Source organism: Gymnogyps californianus, chromosome 19 (genome assembly GCF_018139145.2).
Source record: "Gymnogyps californianus isolate 813 chromosome 19, ASM1813914v2, whole genome shotgun sequence".
NCBI lineage: Eukaryota > Metazoa > Chordata > Aves > Accipitriformes > Cathartidae > Gymnogyps > Gymnogyps californianus.
This window is the reverse complement of record NC_059489.1, coordinates 11586548-11609779: the sequence shown is the minus strand read 5'-3', so window position 1 is coordinate 11609779 and position 23232 is coordinate 11586548. Positions and strand designations below refer to the sequence as shown.

Sequence of the window (23232 nt, the reverse complement as noted above, 5' to 3'; positions counted from 1 at the left end):
CAGAGGCAGATCTCACTACACCGCGGGTCAGCAGAGGTGAGGAAGCTCTGCTCAGCCACATCGTATGACCCAGACCACACATGCAGCATTGCGCAGGGCTTACAGGGCAGAGCACAGCCCCTTGCATGACCCACAGCCAGCCTAAGAAGTCTGTGCCTGCTGCATTACAGCTTCCCACACATCAACAAAATACCTGCTCGGGCCCAACGGCCATGATTCGTATAAAACTTCCCAGAATGTACATTCACTTTTTTAAAAATATGAGGCTTTAAAACAAAGTTTTATCAATTACAATCTACACTCAAGAGCAATTTCATTGACCATGGAAATACAGCAAGCTCTGCAAACTCAGAGACTGCAGCTCCGCTTCTCTTCTGAGCCATTTTGCAGGACAAAAGAACACCTGAATCTGCAAAGGAAAAATTAAGAGGAGCAAATGCAATTACCTGTGCTGGAATTTAGCCAAAATGGTAACTCTCACACAGAGCAGTATTTAGTGACCTGCATGGGGGCAGGAGACACGCAAGTCATACCCTTTGATAGCGGGGCTTTTCACTTTTTTCATGAATGTTGGCTCAGGGCTAATAGAGATCAAAGCATATCACCCAGGGAATCACGAGGATGCTTCTGAAGTTGTCCCTCAACACATGCCACTTCAACTCTGACGTACCACGGCCCTAATCCTGTGCTAAGGTGGTAGATCTACTACCCATTTGCTTGCAGAGGAAGGAGGAAATGGCAGCTTCATTTTGCTGTCTGTAGCCTGGCTACCAGCTTAGGAACAAGCCTTATTTATTGCTACCCCTTTTCTCCTCTCTCTCCTCCAGCAATTAATTCATTGGGCAGTTTACACACATTGAAAGGAAAAGGAGCCTCAAAGAATAATCAAGTTTTACAACACAGATGAAGAGGCAGAAGAGACAGAGCCTCATTAGCAGAGCCTTTAGACCGTCTGTAGCACGTGCAGAGCTCCAGGCTGAACCCAGGATACTCTCTCTCGACCAGTGGGGATGTCACTGAAAACACAGGGGGAAAGAGGAGGAACAAGGAGAAAAGTGAGGGTGGGTTATGCTATTTGAATTGGGAAAGGAAAGAGAAGTGTAACAAATTCACAGGAATCTCTCAATTCTGCTACTCAGCAAGCATTTTTTAACTCAGTGTTTCAGTGAGATGTAAAAGCTCCTGGATGTAAGGTAGCTGCAAGAAGCTCCTCAGCAAGACACATGCATGCTCATGCAGAAACTGAAGCTGCCAAAAACTCTGAAGTACAGCCAAGGGGAGCAAATACTCGCAAGTGGAATTCCATAGGCAAAAGCTGGTGCTGACCTAACTGGAAACGGATAAAATTCCAAAGGCCATTAACAAAGCACTAGAAACAACCCATCCTTCCTTATTCCACTGCACATTGAGTTTGCAGGACTACATCATCTGCAGCAAAAGATGTCTTTTTATATAATTATATACCAAGACTATGCCTAACATGGTTTGTATGTTATGGACACAGCTCCTGTGTGACTTCCACCAAACCCAACTTACGCACTGCTAATAATTTATTAACTTGGGCAAGAGGCCTGAATTTCACACTTGAAGAAAAGGCTCTGCCTTTCTTCCTGATCAGACAGAGACCACCAGGGATGGATTCTTTCTAAGAACCTGTTAGAGATGGCAAATATAACTCCTTCCACTAGAAAGAGGCTATAGGAGAACTGCGTGAGGAGAGCACAACTTGAAGGCTATTAACCATAATTATTTTTCCCAGCTGTGAAGGAGACACCAAAATGGAAATTAAAATGTATTCCATTTGAAGGCCCCCGCTGACTGCTACACAATGTGATCTTTGGGGACTGTCTGAAGCTTAAGCCTCATCCTGACAGTCGTCTTTCCAACAATTCGCGTAGACCTTATACGGTGACACCCATCAGTCCAACTCAGTGACTGACTCTACTAGATCACTTAGCTACTACCTCTTCCAAGCAACTCCCCATTCCCTCGTCCTCCCCAGCTTTGCAGACATATATGATACTGTCAGTAAAAAAAAGCACAAGATTTCTAAGCAAATGAAACCGCAGCTTGCTACATGCAGAGGTAAATGAGTTCAATGGATGCATTTAACATTATCTTCAGACATACTCAAAGCACAAATCACACTGTTCATTTGAGGTGATAATGCCATACCTTATCACATCTGGTTCTGTGCCTTCATTCTTATAAGATGCCTGAAGTTGTTTCTGTCGTGTGAGAAGGTCATCCACCAAATTCTGCCTCCTGTCTCCCTCCAGCTGTGTGCTGATGATGCTTGGTTAAGGATCAAACTTAAAAACACTGAAAAATTTTAATTTTAGTATATAAAATAAAACCTGTTATACATTCTTAAAATAAATCAGACCTCCTGATCATCAAAATTAACTAGAGTAACTATTTTAACTCAAGAAAAGGCTGTAACACCTAAGAGGAGAATAGGTCACAGGTTTCTGAATGAAATCTGCTATTATTCTAAATGTGTTACTGAAGTTTACATATCTCAAAGAAAAAGTTTCATACAGTGACCACAGTGATCTTCAGGTCATCATCTCAAAGTAATAAGAGAACTGGAAGGCTATTTACTGCCAAATTAGCATAAGTATTAAGAATAGCATTTCCCCCTCCAAAATCCAACATAACTCTTCTTTCATTTATTCCTAAGAAGTCCTACGCAGTTGATCTCTTCTGTAACACTGACAATGTACAACAGTGCTGCACGGGTTAAGTTCAGGGAAGGATGAGTCTTCTTAAGAGCTCCAACTTACACTGTTATGATATAAATGAGGCAGGCCCAAACAGAAGAGAGCTTTCAAAATCAGCAGCGTACTTCACATCTTATTTCAACGGAGGCTCACAACACAGACCAGGTGAGTAGCTCCCAGCCAAGTGATAGGTGAACAACCAAAACTTTACTTTGAGCATGTTTCCGTTTGCAATTCATCAGCAGAACACCCCAGTAGCCACTGATGCAGCAGAAAATCAATTCATGCAGTATCTCTGAAAGACAAGATGCCCTGAAGTGCTGCAGCTTCGACAGGGCACATGTGTTTGCTTTTTTCAATTAATCTTAGTGACATTTTGAAGGACTACTGACTCTCTTCCAAGTACTGTTCAGCAGATTATGCAATAGCTGAACTGGTTTGTGTATGTTTTCTGCCACAGCAGTAGCATTCGTCTGCTCTCAAGCACTCACTGGACAGGGAAGTTTTACCCCTGGCCATCAGCACAGCACTCAGGGGGCCCGTGCTTAGAAGGGATTTCTGCTACAGTAAGCTTGAAATTAAACATTCATTCATTAAATCAGATTGCTGCTGGATATCTTCAGGGAGATGGATGCAATTCTTTGACTCCTTAAGCCTGACTATCCCAGCATATGGAAAGAGCAGCAAATCTAAGCCAGGCCACAGGGTAACGCTCTCAGAAGAAAACCTGTGATATCTTTCTAAGGCATATTTTAAAACATTTTGACATCATTCTGAAGATGCAGGTCCATTGCTCCCTAAGTCAGTCCAAGTCAGGGCTGCCACATCCCTGCCCACACCCTGCCCTTCATCCTTCCTTTTTGCAAGCACTGGCACTCCTGCAGCCAGCCGCTGAGCCAAGAGCAAATAATAGATTAGCGAGTTTTCTGCTAGATGAGCGATCTTAGCTCACAAACCAGCCACTCAATCAGCAGTGTCGGCACAGCGCACAGGCAAGACAATGGCAGCTCTGAGATTATTCAGACCATCTTGTTAAGCTTCTCTCTGACACAAACGTAACCAAAGCCAGCCTCGTGCCCACCATACCAGAGATGCCCAGGCTCCCAACTCTTCCTGCACTACAGCTGCAATGAAAATATTAAACAGCAGCACGGACAAAGTTTTAGTGACGAAGTCTTCTAAAAATGGAATGAGGGAAAAACCCTAATTGCGTGGCAGAGCAATTAAAGCATATTTTTCCACCCTCTCCCACAATACAGAAAGGTCAGCGAGTTGATGTTTACACAGATACATTTGGTGTGTTGATACAGCCCGAAGCAGTAAGTCCTTCAGCTGATCGATCTTCTCTCTGAGATTCTGCAATGACGATCTGATAATCACATTGAGCTGAAGGGGAAGAAAGAGATTTTTTTTTTCCCCCCATCTGAGTTATATTTGCACAAAATTTAACACTACTACATGCAGGTGACAATATATTTAACTTCAGCTATGCTGGTGTGAAGGACTCCACTCTAAACCAAGAAAGCCTGCCAGAGCCACAAATGGAATGATACAGTTAACTGGTTTGGACTGCTTACAAAATGATGAGATAAATAGTACTAGTTTCGCAAACACAATTCTAATGCATTAATGCTGTTTAATATGGAGAGCTTTCTTTCAAGTCTTTATAAACACACTCCTTTATATGGGCAAAACATTTCAGCACATTTTAATATTTTCCAGTTAGTTTTCCAGCTCTTTCCTCTGATCTTTAATACAAATACAGGCGCCAGCTTCTTCTGCCATCAGGTTTCTCTCCCAGCTTCCAGGATTAGAGGGAAGGTTGCTACAGGTTCAGACATTCCCTCCACTGAACTCCTCCAGACTTTAAACTAAAGATCCCAAAGAAACTCAGATTTCCTCCATTTCCCTTCTCAGCAGCACCTATGACTCCCGACCCTTTCTCACAGCTGACCTGCCCAAGATTCAGATGCATCTGTTCTTACTAAAAGTTAGTTAAGTCATTCACATTCTTCCCTGCTGCAAGCAAGCCCGAGGTTTGCGGGAATCCTCCTCCTCTCTCCCCACCCCTTCCCAAGTTCAGCTGACATTATCCTCTGGGTTTTTCCTCCTTAAATGTTATTTCTTTTCATGCCAGTTATGTAGAACATATGAGGAAAGACATTCTAACTGCAATTAACTATGCAAGTCATCCTAATTAAGACTTTATGTGCTTCTTGTTTACAAGATATTAGCCCCACTGTGGGTTTTAATGGTTAGCAACCTCAGATGCTCTGTGTGATGAACGAGTAACAGAGAAGGAATATTTACTTTGACTCGCATTCCTGCATTCTTGAACACACAGAGGCAGCAGCCAGACACCAAAGTCTCACTGAATGCTGCAAGGATCCTGCCTACAGCTAAACTGCCCTTGATATCTGCACAGGGATGGAGCAAGAGATCCCAAAAAATCCCCTGATAGCATCAGAAGTTTACATCTCTCTGCTCAGCGAGACTTGTTCTCAAACACTACCAAATACAACAACAGAAAGCAGATGCAACCACGCTGAGGAAGCCTTGAGAGCACGCAGCCAAAATCCACCTTCAGACCCAAAGCAGCCGAGCACTACGGCAACATTTCCAAAGCCAGGAAGGGGTATAAATGCTTTTAGAAAAGTTCAAGCTGCTGCATATTCTCGAGCTCTGCAATCAGGTAATAAAAGGTTTTTTCATTTCCTGTGTACTCATGTCCAGGTGGAGAATGCTGCATTTAATTGACCCAGAACAGCAAAGTAACAAAGGTATACACATCCAAGAAAGTCATCTAACATACAGACACCCTCTGCTACTCTGGCCAGAAATTGCAGTGCTGTAACAAAAGACTTCAATTCCATTAAAGAAAAAAAGAAAAAAAAGAAGCCAATGGAAGTTTTAAGATCAGCTCAATAGAGCAGAGTTCACAGACGATAAGTGCTGGCTTGAAACCTTTCCCTACAAGTTTGGGGTTTTGGGTTTGGGTTTTTTTTTCATTTTAAATCTTATGCTCTATTTTTTGCTCAGCAATAAGCAACAAGGTTTTTTTAGCCATGCTAATGGCAAAATACTATAAAAACAAAAACTTGTTTACATTCTCCCTGCCAGGCAAATATTGTACAAAGACTTTTTCCTCCGTTAAAGCATTCAGGAGCCATAGAATATGAGACTGCTCAGCTGTGGATTTCTCAACATGCATTTCTGTTATGAAAACAACTCTCTCATTGTTGGAAACTTGTTTATAGTAGAATCAAACACTGCCAAATATTCATCTTTAACTGTTAATGGATTAAAGGGAAACTGTGCTCGGAAAACACAGCGCATGGAACAAATGATTTGATGAAGAAATAAGTCAACCGTGTAATGTTTCCATAAAACACAACCTAGGAGAGTTATGGTACAAGAAAGGCTTCAAACAACACTAATACAACGTTTTGTTGGGGTTTTTTGGAACACGTCACAGATTGCAATGATGCAAATAGAGAACTCTGTCCTCTATAAATATAGATGGATTAAGCAGCAATCTTTTTATTAGTCTTCTATTGCTTGAGTATATCTGTACAATTTCTAATACTCCTTCCTCTTGAAGCTGGGAGTTTAATCACCACCTCTAAACACTCATCTCAATTCTACAGCTAGAGAAAATATTTCTCTCAAATCCCACTTATTTGGGCCTTCTGAAACCTCTTTTCAATTCATGCCAAACTTGAGTCATTCATTAAAAAGCACTGATTATTGTACAAAGCCTACACAGTTTTCTTCAACATTTCTTCAAAGGAAACATTTCAAAAATGACATTTTATTTTAAAAGCTATCAGCAAACAGACTGGCAAAGAAGATTCAGCGATTGCACATCACATTACAAGCCTGCGATACAGAGGGGCAGAGTCTACAAAATAGATCAGTGGGTTTCTAATCATGCAAATTATTATAAAAGACTAACTCAAGGGCTTGCACACATTTTCATCTTAACGCAGTCAAGGGAGAAGTTAATGGCACGATCCCTAGGGTGTGCGATCAAGCAGGCTCCTCCGCTTCTTGAAGGAAAGGACGAGGCTTTTAGTCCTAAAGAAAGCAGCCTCCTGAGAATCTTTTTATTTTATTTTTTAAACAGGAAGCGTGAAAAGGTGGAGAACATAATATCCTGGGTAAGCTCTAACTTCTGCTTCTCGTTCATATTTAACTCTGGTCTTGTACTTTTTTAGAAATGTAGCTAAAACAGGCTGCAAAATTCATATTTCATCTGATCTACAGCCACTACGGAAAGGAAGCAAGCCAGCCTTGTGGGGAAAAAATATCTGTTCAATATTTACACAGAAAGGAGTACACAGAAGCTGATGTGCATCCCAACATCTCTTAGCTTCAGGATCTCTGAAAACAGTTCTGTTCCTGGCAGCGACAGCCCTGAGCAGTCAGCAGCGTGTGCCCAACACTCCCATGGCTTCTCCCTTTCTCTTTTTGTGAAACCAGCATTACTGCATGCACTAAAGATTCATCACTGTTAAATCGAAGACTGTTTTTGTGACACCGAAAAGCCACCGTTAATTTAGAAACGGCATTCTTGTTTTCTTTGCGGAAATCTTAAAGAACCTACCATTAATATTAGGTTCCTGCCATTAAACAGAACTTTTAACCTGCGAATTCCCAGCTGGCAGCAGCGATGACCTGACACAGCCCGCTCCCTGGGCTATGGCAGGCGGTGGAGTGTCACCCCCTTCCCCGCAGCGCTCCCGGCCACGTCACTTGACTAACGCAGCCTCCCAGGCAGCACCCACTTCCCTCTGCCGCCGGCGAGGCAGGAACTTCAGGAGCCCAGGCACATCTGACTTCTGCAAATTTAACGCTTAACCAGGAACTAGGATGGTTCAAAGCAAAATCTAGCTAAAAAAAAAAAAATCCACGCTCGCAAAACGCCAGAGCTGCTGGCAGAGCAGTACCTTGGCTGAACTCTCCCCGTTCCTTTGGTACCGGTTACGCTCCTGGATGTTCTCGGCGATCTCCTGGGCGATCTGGCAAGTGGCATCGTACAGCGGGAGCCTGCGGAGGAGAGGCGGCAGCTGAGCCCCCGCCACCGCGCCCTGCCCAGCCGCTCTCTGTGTCCGTCCCCCCCCCCCCCGGCCTTTATTACCGCCGTTGGGCCTCGCTTTGCGGGGAAACTGCGTGTGCGGTACCACAGCACACGGAAAAGCCAGCGGCACATAAATACCCGCTTTTCAGCTTTACCTAAAAGTGGCTTTTTGGGGAAAAAAGCTCTCTGTAGGGAAAGGGTACCCCCCCGGCAAAGGGCGCGGAGGAAGGCCTGGCGGCGCGCAGAGCCAGCCCTCGCCCCCGCCGCTCGCAGCCGCACGGCGGGCGGCTCTGCAGAGGCCGCCAACGCGCGCTGCTCTCCCCGCACAGCGGCACCGCACCGTCCCCGGCTTAGCGGCGGGCCCGCACGCCGCCGGGCACGGGGAGGCTCGGGCCCGGCTCGCAGAGCCCGCGGGCGGCCGAGCACTCCTAGGGCGGCCCCGGGAGCCGCCAGGACGGGGGAGGAAGGGCGGTGGCAGCGCGCCCTGCCCGGGGGAGCCGCGCCCGGAGCCGCCCCGGCCCGGCGCTCACCAGGGGTCCGGAGCCATCGCCGCCGTCGCCCGGAAGAGCCCCGCGCTTCCGGCTCGGGTCAGCTGACGACGGCGCCCGCCGAGGCCCAAACCCCGCCGTGCGCAGGCGTCGGGCGGAGGTGCGTGGGTGCAGGGGTGCGTGGGTGCGCGGTGCAGAGATACAGCGTGCAGAAGTGCAGGGTGCAGAAGTGCACAACGCAGCGGTGTAGGGTGCGCGGTGCAGAGGTGCAGGGTGTACAGTGTACAGTGCAGGCGGCAGAGGTGGGCGCAGAGGTGCTAGGTGTGCAGTACGAGGTGCAGGGTGCACAGTGCAGGAGTGCAGAGGTGCATGGGTGCATGGTGTAGCGCCGCAGAGGTGCAGGGTGCAGAGGTGCACAGTGCAGAGCCATGGCTGGCCCTCCTGCTGTGTCTGCACAGTGGGGGCCTTGCCCTCGCAGGGCCCCAGGCACTGCCATGGCCCCACTGGGCTTTTCTCAGTGCTGCCAGATGCGGTGGCAGAGATGGGGCTGCTGCCAGCCCCGAGCTGCCTGCTCAGCTGAGGCGCTGGGTTCAGCTGCCCACGCTGTGGGCCGAGGCCAACGCAGGCCAGGAAGGAGGGGTAGAGCCCTCACAAGCATGGGGCAACTGAAATCCCTCATCCCCTGGTCCCCAGCCATCTCCTCCATTGGCCATATCTCCATAGCATCGCATTTAATCTGCAGCCAGGGCCCCCTTGGAAAACTTTGTAATCTCTTGGGGCGCTACTGGGACCCCCAAAGTATTCGATGCTTTTCCTAAAGCCCAGGGAGGATTTGGGATTTTTGCAGCATGCACTCGGCGATGCTGCTGCATGGGGAGGGACAAAGGCTCGTGCGTCAGGCCGGGCCCAGGGTGTCGCAGGCCTCCAGCCTTTGCTGCTGAGGAAAAAGGAAATCCTTTATATTTTTGATTTTGCATGTCAGTGGCGAGCTTTGAACTCAGCAGCAGCTCCTTGGGGCACTGACGGTCTCTTGCATGCAGCTTGCACCCGGCTCAGGTGCCTTGATGCCATCGGGGCACCTGTATATTGCTATTGCAGTAATAATATTATGGTCTGGATTAAAATGTACAGCTATAAGCATGGCAGCGGGGGAACCTTCAACCCAAACTGTGCCAGGGGAGCTTTGGGACAGCGGGTTGGACAATAACTGGGACAGAGAAAACCAGGAGGGAGAGAAAGCGTGGAGACTCAGCCGGCATCCCCCAGGCTTGGGTATCCCCGTGCCCTCGGGGACCTGGGAATGGCAGATGGTCAGGAGCAAAACTGCATCCAAGCCCGTTGCTTCTTCCTGATTTTCCAGGAGCCCTTTTTCTTTTTCCAGAGAAGCACAGAATACACTGGAAGATGCAAAAGATCCAGCCCAACGAAAGGACCAGCAGCTCAGTGCTTAGGCAATTTTTCCAGCCTCTGTAATTCAGTGAAATAACAGCTCTGAGTGTCAGAGCAGTTTATTTCCGAGCGGTGAAGGCTGGACGGACCAGACAAGTGCTGGGAAGCAGGAATCAACACTCTGCATCTCAACATTGTTATGCCCATGTTATTGCATGCCAGGATCCACTACAGTGATTTGCAAGTTAAGAAAGGAGTGGAGTCTTTTATGGAAAAAGTTGCTTTTTTTGCTTTTTCAGGGTTTTTGCACCAGCGTTAAATACCAGCGTAGCAGAGGAGGATGAGGAGCCTCCGCGCCTGACGCCCCAGCAGGGTCAATCCTGGGACTGAGCCCTGAGACACACCATCCAGCACGGCGTGGGTGCTGCGTCTTCCCAGAGGGCTGTCTGCCCTGGTTAGCACCTCTCTGCAGCACGCCTGCCCTCCTTCCTCCCTTTCTCCTCCCTCCTTTCCTCCTCCCTCCCTCCCGCTTTCCTTCCTCCCTCCTTTGTCCTTCCTTTCTTCTTCCTCCCTCCTTCCTCCCTTGTTCCACCCTCCATCCTCCCTCCATCCTTCCTGCTTCCTCTCTCCTTCCTTCCTTATTTCCCTCCCTCCTTCCTCCCCTCCCCACCGCCACATGAACCCAAGGCCGAGCAGCAGGTCACCCTGTCCCTCTCCCACCCTGGGCTGCAGCTCCTGATGTTCAAGGGTCTCTTTAGAACACCCCCCGCGGTGCCGCCCGCGGGCTGTCCCCCTCGGGCAGGGCCGCTCCAGCCCCACGGGCTCCCCGCAGCCTTTTCTCCCTGGCTCCTGCCTTTCCCTTCCTTATGGCAGCTGCCGTTTCCCTTCTCCAAATCCTCAGCCCCATCCTCTGGCCCTGCCCATCCCCAGATGACAGTCGCTGCCTCCCCCTGCCCACAGCGATGTCCCTGTCCCCCTCGTCCCTGTGCCCATCATCCCTGTCCCCCTGCCAGCAGCAGCGGGCCGGGCCGGGCTGCCGGGAAGCCGCCGTGACGCTGTGTTGACACTGTCAATATTTTGGCTGTGGAGGCTGCGAAGGGCTCTGCAGTAACCGGCCAGCGGGCGCAGGCCCTCGCTTTTGCTCCGTCCCAGCCCAAAGAGCCTTTCCCACGCCCAGGGTTTGGCCTCTCCTCTTTTTTTTGGGTGCAATTGATGACGCAAATCAATGCAGATACAAACATCGGTACAGGTGCCCTAAAAGCAGCGGCAAGACACTGATAGCAATGTTTTATTGCCCTCATAACATGGGGCTGCTACCGCGCTGCTGTGGCATGCCACGATAACGAGCGCATCCTCGTCGGCATATTCACGGGCGGCTGCAACGCCCGCTGTGCTCCCAGTGAGTGCTCGGACCCCGCGGCGAAGCCCATTTGGCTGGGGCTGGGGCGGCTTTCGAGCGAGGAGCAAGAGGAGCCACGCGTACAACGGGGAGCAGGCGCTGCCGGAGCGATGCCGCCCCGGGGGCTGGTTTGGGGAGGTGCTGAGCCCCCCCAGCAGCACCTCGTTTCAGACGTGCCCTCCCGCAGCGGCTGGGCAGGGCTAGGGGACATGCTGGGGTGGGGAGCAGGGACACGTGCCCCTCCTGCTGCGGGACAGGGCTGCCACGGAGGGGCTGAGACCGATGCTCTCGAGACGGGCGCTCGGGACTGTGAAGCCGCAGCCGAGGAGGACCCACGTGCCAGAAGCGTCCTGGGCACGAAGCGAAGCAACGTGGGGTGGTGCGGGGAGCCCGCTGGCCCTGGCAGCCCCCCGGCGCGGGCTGCGTCCCCGGGGTGACAGCTCTTCTCACCAGCCCTCTTCGCACATCCGACTCGGGCTGGCTCCTCTCGCAGACAGTTTGCATGAAACATTTATGGCCTTCAGCTGCGCTGCTCGTCCGGAGCCGGCGCGGCCTCTACATGTTTAATTTTTTCGCCATTAAAAACGCATGAAGCGATGATCCATTTCACGCCGTCCCTAATTCACTTCCATCTCCTGTCTCGGCGCAGAGTGGAGGTCCGCCGGGGAGCAGGCAGGCGGACGGGGGGGCTGCGGGAGGTTTCAGAGCTGCTTCAGTCTGGCAGGGAGAGGCATCCGCTGTCCTAGAAAAAGCAAACGAGAAGGCAGCCAGCAAGGTCCTGAGGAAAGGCAGCAGGACCCGCTGCTGTAAGAGCCTGGGCAAAAGGGTTTGAGTTGGAGAGAGAATAAACAACCCCTCAGCACTGGGAACCGGAGCGGGGTGCAGCGTGGGGACTCCCGGGAGCCGCGGGAGCGGAGCTGGGGGCCATCGCTTGCCCCTTCAGATGCGGCGTGTGGAGCAGAGCCGCCCATGGAGCCTGCAGACAGGCTCTGGGTGCAGAGCAGGAGCCTCCCACTGGGAAACAGCCCCTCGCCTCCCTCCTACCCAGCACAGCACCCTGGGGGGCCCTTTGCTGACACAGCCCCTCGCCCCCACTTCCTCGGGCTCCCAGCTTGCCGGGAGCAAAGGGAGGAGAGGGATGACGGGACAGCCGTGCCGCTCCCGTCAGGTTTTGGCACATCACAGAGGAGTTGCTTCATCCAGAAAGGAGAGGATCTGCAGAGGGACTGCTCTTGCTCGGCAGATGCCCTGAGACCGCTGGTGCCGGCGGATGCTCAGGGATGCGCTGCAGGTGCAGGCAGACCCCGCAGACCTGCAGGCAGGGAGGCAAGGCAGGAATGACCTGCAGTTGCTGTTATCACAAGAGAAAAAATCAGATTTTTTAAGGAAAAAAAAAATCTTTAAAAATTTTAAGATGCCTATAAAAATGCCCACTTTTAAGTGCAGCCTGAACCGTGAGTTCTCCAAGTAGCAATGTCGGATCGGTGCGATGTTGCTGGGAGCATCTCTCAGCTGTTGGAGGGTACTTTTCCTTCAACTCAGCTCTTTTGGCTGTGAATACAACGTATGGTTTGTAATTCTGCAATGCATTTTGAGGCTAAAAGTCAATCAATAACAACCATTTCAAAGGAAGACAGATTGGAAATGCTGAAGCACCACAGCGGTGCCTGCAACGATCACGTTTTGTGCTCCTGCTGAGCAACTGTGTACATAGGAGGCACGGGGCGCCGCGGGGTGCACATCTGCATCGCTCCAAATTTCCCCCGGCGATTTTGCCGGCCGGTGCTAAAGAAGTGCTGCAAACACGGCCGGCACAGCCCCGGCACACCCATCCCCGAAAAGCGTCCCTAAGGGCGCACGGGGCGGTTGCAGAAGGGCGTCATTTATTCCTCGTGGCCCCAGTCTCTCCCTTGTCACCCAGTTCCTGGCACTTGCTGCTCACGTGCTTCTCTTTCCGACTCCCCTGGGACCATCCAGCGGGAAGCAGTTGCAAACCCACTGGCTGTATTGGCATTTCCTTTGTTCAAGGACGGGCGATTGCCATGGCAGCCCCGGTCCTCTCTCACCCCCGCAGCACCCTCCCTGCCCCGTGACGCTGGTGAAGGGAGTGAACCCCAGAGTGGAAAAATGAAGGTTATCCTTGGGAAAAATAAATGATTAAGTTTAATGGTTGTGTTGCTGGTTTGATGGCTATCTCATCCCACGGGGTGTTTACGTCCCCCTCCCCGGCCTTGGCGCAGAATTGGGGCAGGAAGGGGCGACGCGGGCACGGGAGCTGCTCCACCCCTCGCCCTATTTACACCAAATAAACCTCCTGTGCCGGCGGGCTGGCACTCGCCTTAAAAGTCAGGGCAGGTGACGGGGGCAGAAGGGACCTGGCAGCGGGGTGCACCGGAGCCCGGGCACATGCTGCAGGTGGGGGTCACCCTGCCCCGCTCCCCTGGGGGGGCGGCCGGCGGCTTCCCCATGGCCGAGCCGGCCGAGGACGATAACACGGGCACCACCGGGCAAGGTGAGTGAGCTACAGCCGGGGACGGCCACACGTCTCATGCTGGGAAAGATGCAGGAGGCTCTCGCTAGCCCCGCTCGTGCCGGGGCCACATCCAGCAGAGAAGAGGGGCTGGAGCAGACCCACATTTCCTTCCCCAACACCCCCAGCACGTCCTGGGGTGGGCAGAGCTGGAGCCACCAGCCAGCACCCTGGGCTGGGGCACCAGCAGGCGGGTGGGCTCGGGTTGATGCTCCTCAGTACCTCGGGCAGGGCAGCACACAAGGTGAATTTGGGGACCACGGCGGTGCAAACAGCCCCGCTTCAACCCCAATGTTCGTTTTAGCCTGGTTTCTGTGGCTAGAAGCCTGTGTGACTGTACTCAGGGTCTGTCTGTCTTCAAAGCAGGGAGCCAGGCTGAGCAGCAACCGGTTAAAACTGCTGCCCTCTCCCTGAACCAGAACTGAACCTGATCTGCTGGTTTTGCTGAACTTGAGCAGGGGCCAAACTGAACTGGAGAGCAGGAGCCAGAGCCGGACCCAGCCCGGGAGCAGCCTGGGCGCCCGGACCCCCTCGACGTGCTGCCACACACAGAGCACACAGGGCCATCCCCCCGTGTCCCCTTGGGGCCAGAGCAGAGAGGTTTGCCTCAGTGCAAACCATCCTAGACTCCCCAGCCCAACTGAGCACGTCCAAGATAAATACATCAGAGAATTAATATGAGATTAATTGCCTTTATCCTTGGCAATTAATCACCGCCCAGCAGAACTCACCCACGCGGAGACAGCTCCTGTCTCCTTGTACAGGGTTTGGAGCTGAGCTCTCTTGCAACCCCAGGGAAAATGCCGCTCACTTCTCTCTAGGAGGAGCTCAAACTCTGCTCTTCCCAGCACAGGGCTGGCGGCTGCCACAGCCCTGCCGCCGTGCTGTGCGTGGGAGCCTCCCCCGAGGGTCCCCCGGGGACCTGCTGTCTCCAAGGGGCTTCCCAGATGCTCGCCAGCCCCCGTGTGCGGGGTCTCTCCAGGTGCGTGGGGGCATGCGGGAAACGGGGACCCTTCGGCACCCCACAGACCATCCCCGCACCCTTGGTGAGCCCCTCTCGCTGCAGCACCTTCTCCTTGCACGTTCCCTCTGGCACCCGAGCGGCCGGAGGGGTCGGGAGACTTTTGCAGAAGACTTTAGCAGGAGGCGGTAAGAGGGAGGGCAAACACCTAAGGCCGGCTTCGCCTGCTCCGTCTGGGCTCGTAGCAGCCTGGTCCCAGGCTGCCAGACCCAGACAGGACATTGCCTCCTGCCCCGCTGTGTCCTTGGGAGGGGACATGATGCAAATGGTCCCTCTCGGCCTCAGCATCGCTTGGGCCCCACTGCCCGTGAGGTCCCTCCTCGCCCCTGCAGAGCTGGGCTGGGACCGAGCTGCGCGTTATCCTTGGTGGTGTAACGCTGCTGTCCCATGGTCATCCCCAGGGGACACGGACTGTGTCCCAGCTCTCTGCTCCTCCTTCTCGGCAGGTCACAGGCTGAGAAGTCAGGAGCTTTTTGAGGGGTGCAAAGCCCCTCATGGTGTGGAGAAGCAGCCCTGACACCCAGCTTAGTACCTGGCCCCACGCTTCCCTGAGCCCCTGGACAGCGGTTGCACCAGGGGCCTGAGCCGATGTGGGCAGGCGAGGGCAAAGCAAGCAGCTGCAGCCAGGCAAAGCCTGAAAACCTTCCCTTTGCAGGGGGGAGAATAACTATTGAAATACAAGATGTTGCTGTAAGACTTCGAAACGCCATCAGCCAGGGTGAAACGCTGTCAGCTGGGGTGGTGAAGCGTGTTGAATAAAAGGTCTTTGTCCTACAGAGATGTTTGGCTCATCTCCAGTCACCATCGTGATCACATCCGAGGCTGACACCTGGGACATCGATGCCTCCTCTTGTCTGGGCCGTGGACAGTTCGTGGATTGGGACAGGATGCCAGACCCGGAGCAACAGGCACATATCCCCCGAGACATCCTCAGCAAGCCCACGAAGGAGCTGAAGAAGCTGGCAAGAGAAGGCTACTGGGCAGCGAGCCGTGCTCTGAGAGCTCAGGTCTACCACCAGATCATCCAGCACGTCGCCTGCCGGCTCGTCACTCCAGATGCTCTCGTCTACAGGGACGTGGTGAGTCGGCTCTTTGGGAAGCTGAGTGTGAGCTCCCACCCTTTGCCCGAGTTCCTGGAAGGATGCTCCATGCCCACGTACTGCCTCAACCTGGAAGGGGTCACCGCCTTGAAGAAGATCCTCATCTGTGTTGGCAACCTTTTCCCCGACATAACCTACAGTCCAATCCTCCCCTCTCTGGTGGCTCTGCTGCTGCACTACAGCGAAGACGAAGCTCAGTGCTTCGAGAACATCTCTCGCCTCATCGCTAGCAACGCTCCCCACACCAGCTACATTGACCAGTCCTTCCTGGCCCACCAGGCCTCCTGCATGACTTTTGGGGATCTGGCCAACAAGCACTGCCCAGCAGCTCACAAACTCATAGCCAGCACCTCTGAGAACGTCTTTGATGTCTACTCCGAATGGTTATCGTGGCTCTTTCATGACCTCCCCTTCAATTATGCCATCCGCGTCTTTGACGTCTACCTGCTGGAGGGGCAGAAGGTCCTGTACCGCATTGCTCTGGCCTTGCTGAAGCAGTACAGGCTCTCGGTGACCTCTGCCGAGCTGGAGGGGACCGACATCAAGGCAGACCTGAAGGCTTTCGTGCAGAACATTGCTGAGCACGTGACTGTCGACAAACTCCTAGAGAGAGCCTTTGGCATCCGGCTGTTCTCCCGCAAGGAAATCTGGCTCCTCCAGATGGCCAACAGGAAGGCGTTAATGGAGAGGGGCATAACCATGGTGCAGAGCAGGTAAGGAGACCTCTCTGTTTGCCAGCTCTAGGGGCTAAGCAGACAAAATATGAGTTACAGTGGAGATACAACATGGGGGGAGCTTCAGATATCTCCCATAGCTTTGGCTATGCCATGTGCCTCACAGCCCCTCATGGGGGACCCTGTTAGGAGGCACTGGACAGGTAGAGCTAGCGATGTTAACAGAAAGCTCACGATGCAAAAAGCATGACAAAACCCGATGCACGGGGGCTGCACCCCTAAAAGCAGACGGGCACCCCAGCTTGGCAGTAATGGACACCCTCCCTCACGCAGACAGTCCTTCCACCTGGCCGTGGACATGCAGAACTTCAGCTCCAGCATTGTAACGGCTCAGGAGATGCGCGTCATCTGGTCCTGGATCCCTGAGCGCTTCTCCCTCTTCCCGCCGCTGCTGCTCTTCTCCACCTCAGAAGATGGGTGCAGCCTGCAGAGGTAAAGCGTCATCTGCCCGTTGGGTCAGGTCGGGTCGGATGGGCCAGGCGTAATACTGGGTAGAGGTTGGTGGTGTAGAAAGGAGCAACACGTAGTGTCCATGGGGTACATCTGAGGTCTCCTGGGGACTCTCCTGGGCTCGATTCAGATCTTGAGTGTGGTCTGGGCCAGTGCTGGCTGTAGGGGAGAGGGCTGAGGCTCAGTCAGAAGGCAATCAGCAACTCGGCACTGCACGGGGAACATCGAGCCCTGCGGATGTGCTCTGCAGGGTGACGTCCCCATGTGCCACGCCATGCCGGGCATGCTACAATCGGCCAGGTCCAGCCAGCACGCCATCCCCAGGGCTCCAGCTCCCTCCCAGCGGCACGGAGCACTGGGCGGCTGCTGGACGCTGCAGTCAGTGCTGCGGCTCAAAACTGAGCTGGAAAATGAGTTTGCCATTGACTTCCCAAGCCATGAAGTGGCAAAAGCCTTCCAGTGGGCTGAGGCTGCCTTTGCATGAATGTTTTCAGGCAGGAAACCCAAACCTGCTCTTCTGTAGGAGCACATTAAGCTGAGAGGTTGCACTCGCAGAGCAGGCAGAGCTCCGGGCAAGGGCAGACAGCATTGTGGGTACCTCCTGCCACGGGGAAGACATCAAACCCTCTAAACGCAAGTTAAGAGAGCCCAAGTGTCATGGCCAATGCCCAAAATTGCAATAGAAAGACCAGTGTCAGCACTGGAGACAACCCAGGGCCCAGTGACACGCGCTGCCACAGCCATGGAGCGAAGGGTGCGGTGGGAAGGAGGGACATCCCCGCAACGCTCAGTGCCAGGGTGTTTCTCTACTGAGATGCAGCTCACTGCCGACCGGGAAGGGATGCCGGGCTGTCCAGGGACTGGATGCTGCCCATGCCGCCCTGGTTCTCAAGGTGATGTTTAAAGGTGGGGCTGCGATGGTAGTGCCTCCGTTAGCACCACGAGCACGCTCCCCCAGCCCGTGAGAGGGGAGCAGGCGTCCCATGGCACAGGGGGGCAGCCCCATCCTGGGAAGCACAGCCCTGCACCTTTCCAAGGCAGCAACGGGGTGCAGAGCCCAGATTACAAAACACATTCCAATTAAAAGCAAGCTCGTTTGGTAAACTCCCCCCATGAAGCACCCCTCCCAGCCTGGTGCCTGAGGCTAGGGTGGGAGGATTTAGTGTTTGCATTTATCTGAGCTATTACCTGCTTCACCAAGCAAAAATGATGACTTGAGGAGTCCCATAAGCCAACTCCCTCCATTCCTGCACAAACACTGAACCTGCTCGAGCTACATGATTATGAGTTTCTGCTGCTGTCCTTCCACGAGCTCCCTCAGGCCAGCTGCCGGTACAGCAATAGGCTGAGAAGAGCCACCACCACTCTCCACTGTCCTTTACAGCCTCGTGCCCGCCGCACACCCGGGCTCTCTGCATGGCATGCTGCTTCTGGGTCCCAAACCCCCACCGACCCAGCCTCCTTGTTGATCTCTGCAGGTTTTACGCGTGCTGTGAGGGCTACGAACCGACGGTGCTGCTCATAAAAACAACAGAGGGGGAGGTAAGTATTTCCCAGGCAGAGAAGTGGGCTGCGCTGGTGCCGATGTGGGGAAGGGGACAGGGTGGTTGACCCCACCGGCACTTCTTGGAGCAGCCACGGAGCTGCGTGGTCCCTCTCCTGCCTGCCCCGGGGTCTGTCCCAGCTCCCAGGAGAGAACAAACTGCACCCCCCGGCACCAAGAGCCACCGTAGACACAGGCTGGTCTAAAGGGTGCTGCTGGGGGGAAACAGAGGAGGAGTCAGTGAGGTGGAGAGAGGCCATGAGTGACACTCTTTTATTGCAAATACAGGCTAAGTCATGAAGTCCTTGCTAAGCAGACTTTCCTGAAGTCAGCAGATGCTCTGCCTGAGCCAGGACTTGCTTTCAATGCATTAAATGCAGGGATCTCTCTCTGATTGCAAGAGCAGCCACACAAGGGAAACGGAGGAGAAATAAGGACAGCTTCTACAATATTTGAAAGTCATGAAATAACTGCAAAAAACCCTCAGCCAGGCCTCTTCCCGGGGACTCTGAGAGTGGCTCATAAACCTGTATTTTATCTCTCCACTCTTCATCAAACAGCGGAGGCAAGTTCTGTAAATTGTTCAGGCATCCCAAAGATTTATTGAGCTACCAGTCCTCATTTCCCAAGCCTGACACTTCAGTGTGGTGCAGAGATAAACACCCTGCCACCCCCTAGGGCCTTGTGCAGACAAGAGAAGGTGACTTATAAAACCTTGTTTCCTACACGTTTTAGCTCATTTTATTCCTTAGCTAGTACCAAGGACAGGCACGAGTTCCCACCTCTCGGTAGGTCCCCTCCAGCCATGGTCAAGTCAAGGACGTCCACACCAGGGTCAGCCTGACCGCGAGTGGAAGAACCCCTGGGACTGGTTAAAAGTCTCGTAGGTAAAAAAAAAGTGTTACCTGAGTCTTTGCCATTTTAAAACACATCTTCTCTAAAGACTCATAAAACAGGCGAGCACCTCGCCACCATCCAGGGGCCAGCTGAGGACAAGGGACTCCTAGACCCCTGTCCACAGCATGTTGCAGTACTGTTCATATAATGCTCTGAGCCACACCGTTATTCCTTTCCATTGCCAGGAGCCGGATTGGGCTCGGGGTGGGAGGCACAGCTCCTACTCCCAAGCCCGGGCCAGGGAACGCACCAGCACAGCCGAACCGGCCCTGCTCAATCAACCAGCACGCAGCTCATTGCAATCGCCTCTGCTGCAAAAGACCAACCCCCCCCCCAAATCTCCCAGAGCCCCCCCTTAGGCACTGAAGCTGAGTGGACTCACGTCCAGAGCACCAGTGACTTGTCAGTGCAGGATTTAGCAGGCGTAGCAGAATTGGCTGTCCCATTCCCCCCGGGGACCTCGCAGAGCCCTTGCCCTCCTGAACGCACGGGCGATGGCCAGGGCTTCTGGGGCTTGCTCTGGTGCCAGCCGTCTCCCCCGCTGACAGCTCCCTGTGCTCTCTCCCGAAGGTGTGCGGGGCGTTTCTCTCCTCCGACTGGAGTGAAAGGAAAAAGAGCGGGGCAACATCGGGCTTTTTTGGGACAGGGGAGTGCTTTGTGTTCACTGTAAGTCACATTTTATTTCTGGGTTTACGCTTATGGGTTTGTCTGTTAATTACTTTTTCCTTTACCCCTCTGACAACTCAGGGCATGGTGGCACCGAGCTGCTTCCTTACCACGGTCCCACCACTGCCCCTTAGCTCTGGGAGGAGGCAGCAGCACAGAAATTGCTGTGCTGGATCAGAGCAAACAGAGAACGAACTCCTGCCTTGGGAGAGCCGGCTTGCCCCGAGCCCCCAAGGCAACGTGCAATAACCCCGGGTGGGTCCTGGAGCATCCTCCTGGGATGACTGTGGGCAGCATGCGTGGCAGGGCGGGCTTCTGTCCTGTTTGCTTGGGGCAGCTCCTGGATGGAGCACTCCCAAATCAGCCCCGGCGTCCCTGCAGAGGGAGCAGGCTGAGTTGGTCCAAGAGATCCTGGGGGCAAAGTCCATCCGGTATCCCACCGGCATCCATCCAGCATCCACCCGGCAATGTGGGCAGTGCAGGTTTGCCCATCTCTGGCACCACCTGGCAAAGACAAAACCAACTTCTCAGCCACAGCCACCTCCAGAGCAGCCCTGGCACTGCCAGGATGCCTCGTCCCTTCCCTGCCCCAGGTCCGGACCTGGCACGCAGCATTTGGCCCCCAACCTGCCTGGCCAGGCAGCACCGTCTTCCCCCAGCAATGGAGAGATGCCCCAAAGGACAGGGCTCACCATGTTTCTCCTCCTTTCCAGGTGCGCCCCGAGACAGAGAGGTACGAGTGGGTGTTCATCAAGAAGCCGGAGCTGGCCAAAGCTGTGCCACGCTCACGCCAGCGGTCGCCTTCCCCCTCTCCCGCATCCCTCCTCGGCTCCTCCCCGGACGGCCGCAGCACCAGCTCGAACCGTCTCACCGTGCCCACGCCGCAGAGGAAAGGCCGTCTCTCCCCGTTTCTGGCCATCAGGCATTTCCTTCTGCCTTCCAAAACAGCCTCCATGTTCATGTCTGGGTCACGGGAAGGGATCATTATCGGTAATTACCGAATGGTGGGCACCCACCCACTGACACACCGCTGCTTTGGCCAAAAAGGGCTCTACTCCAGATTAAAATCTGAGCTGCCGGTAGAGGCAAAGACCTCCTGGTTTAGGATATCAATTTAAAGTCGGGGGAGATGAAGTCAGCCCCCTCTTCCTCAAACTAGCAGGAGAGTGCAAAGCTGCACAAGGGCAAGGATGCTCCTTCTGAGAGCCCCAGAGGGGCTCTGCCAGCCGAGGGGGAGCACCATAGCCCAAACCTCCTGGCGAGGTTTGCACCCTTGGGCCTGGCGTGTCCTTTCCCAGCCCTTCCCTCCGCTTTGTGCGGGATGGAGAGGAGATGAGGTGGGGATCAGCCCGAGGAAGGGCCGGGCACGGTCACCCGGAGTAGGCATGCCAGCTGCCTCCCACACTGCCGTCTGCCCGGTCAGGCTTGGGCACGGGGGTTGAATCTTTGTGCCCCACCACTGCTGGGGTGGGTTCGGCAGAGGACCGCAGCGAGTCAGAAATGCCTGCAGCACTGCCGGCTGCCTCTGCCTCCCTTCCAGCCCTCGGGAGCGGGATCAGGGCAAGCACGGCTGCAGGGATGCAAGGAGCTTTCCTTGTTTTCCAGCTCTCCAAGCAGTTTAATAATTCAGCTTGTGCTACCAGGGCAACCTCTCGCACTGGCTGCCCTGCAGATAGCTCTCCGGGAGCTCTGCCTCCACGCTGACATCCCAATTAGCGGAGAGGGCGGCTCAGGGCAGCCCCAGCCCAGCTCTGCGCTGTGGCCGAAGGACAGAAAGCTGAGAGATGGGCGCAATCCTGAGAGACCTCGTCGGCTGGTCCAGTGCCCCTGGCTTGGGCAGCAAGGTGGGGAGAGCAGATCCCGACCATCTTGCTTGCTTTTGCAGGTGGAGGGGGAGGCCAAGCTCTGTCCCTCGACACCAATCTGCTCTGGGGGCGCACGGAGCACTGCGAGACCTTTGACAACCCTCCGCTCTGCCAGGAGAACTTCAAGGTGCAGCTCTTGGAAGTGTGGGGCTTTCAAAACACCTAGGTCCCATGGGGGACAGCCCCTCACCGCGCCGCCCACGGAGACGGGGACCCCTCGCCGCGCTGGCTGCCACCCCGGCCTGCCTGCTGCGGTCTCTGCCGGCAGCGCCGCAGGCACCTCTGCTCGCCATCCTCCTCTCCACAGTCAGCCATCATGGTAGTGTGGAGAGAGGGCAATGCAGCGCCAGGAACGGGACCGTGAGCGCTGCCTTTGGGGATATTTGAGGTCCTCTCCCGCAGTTTAGACCCAGCCCGCTCCACCCAGTCTGTCCCAGTTTAGGATGCTGGAGGGGAGGTGAGCCAGTCTGGTGTTTTTCACACCTCCCTGGCCTGTTTGCGGCTTGGGGCTCAACAGCAAACCGGTGGTACCGCAGCACAGGCAGATTTTATAGGAATTTTGAGCCTAGGCAAAACCCAACACCGAGGTACAAAGCTCACCAGAAACCCTCTCAGACCCTGCTTCCCTGTGGTCCCAAGCCCAGCGCCACCCTTCAAGCCATACGCAGAATTTTGTAGCCTTTGCAGGTTACCAGGACTCCCCCGGGATCACACACTGATCACCATCCAGCACAGTGCGAGAAACTCTTTTTGTCCATGGTTGAAACTGCCGATCAGTGATGAGCAAAGTCCTGCCCGGTGTTTATACACCGGCAGCCAACAAGAACCCCCAGCTGTGTACCTGCCTTGTCAGTTGTGTATTAAAGTGAAGATCTATATCCACCGCAAAGGGCTGATGTAAGACTGCGAGCGGTGAATACACAGGAGCCTTGGCCAACGCGCCCTGACTACCTGGGGTCAGGACAACGGGAGACGTGCCATTTTAAAACATGAAATGTGAACGTGTACGTGTAGCTCAGTCAGACAAGGCAGTCCTCGCGGGAGGGTTGGAGACCATAGAGATACCATTCTGGCTGCAGGATGAGAACGTCTCCCACGTCCAAATATACTTTCCACTTGTGGTTTTATCTTTCATATATTACACTTCTCAAGCTATTCAGAGCAGGAGCTATCATTGCCTCGGTGCCTGCTTCCAGCAATGGCAGGACGATGCGGGCAGGAGCAGGCAATGGCAGCAAGCTCACACAGTACCAGTCATGCGGCAGACCTAGGAATTGCTTGTAGCCTTCAAAGGTGTCGTGGTTTAACCCCAGCCAGCAGCTAAGCATCACACAGCCGCTCCCTCAC

At 53.9% G+C, this 23232-nt stretch overlaps 2 protein-coding genes across 2 annotated transcripts in view; one reads left to right on the top strand and one right to left on the bottom strand.

Annotated features, from left to right (window-relative positions):
* STX8 (syntaxin 8) overlaps nucleotides 1–8356 on the bottom strand; it is a 107995-nt gene extending 99639 nt beyond the window's left edge. Inside the window, exons 1-4 of the mRNA XM_050908625.1 lie at nucleotides 8334–8356; nucleotides 7673–7772; nucleotides 4015–4109; nucleotides 2176–2286 (exon numbers count right to left, since the gene is read on the bottom strand). Of these exons, the coding sequence (XP_050764582.1) occupies nucleotides 2176–2286; nucleotides 4015–4109; nucleotides 7673–7772; nucleotides 8334–8350 (323 nt within the window). The 5' untranslated portion in view covers nucleotides 8351–8356. The remainder of the gene's footprint in view (nucleotides 1–2175; nucleotides 2287–4014; nucleotides 4110–7672; nucleotides 7773–8333) is intronic.
* Nucleotides 8357–13485: 5129 nt separating this feature from the next.
* Nucleotides 13486–22051, top strand: LOC127024089 (TBC1 domain family member 24-like). The gene is given in 7 exon segments (XM_050908516.1): nucleotides 13486–13615; nucleotides 15408–16443; nucleotides 16738–16896; nucleotides 18393–18456; nucleotides 19925–20020; nucleotides 20734–21010; nucleotides 21906–22051. Coding segments are annotated over 7 exon segments (1908 nt in total).
* The last annotated feature ends 1181 nt before the right edge of the window (nucleotides 22052–23232 follow it).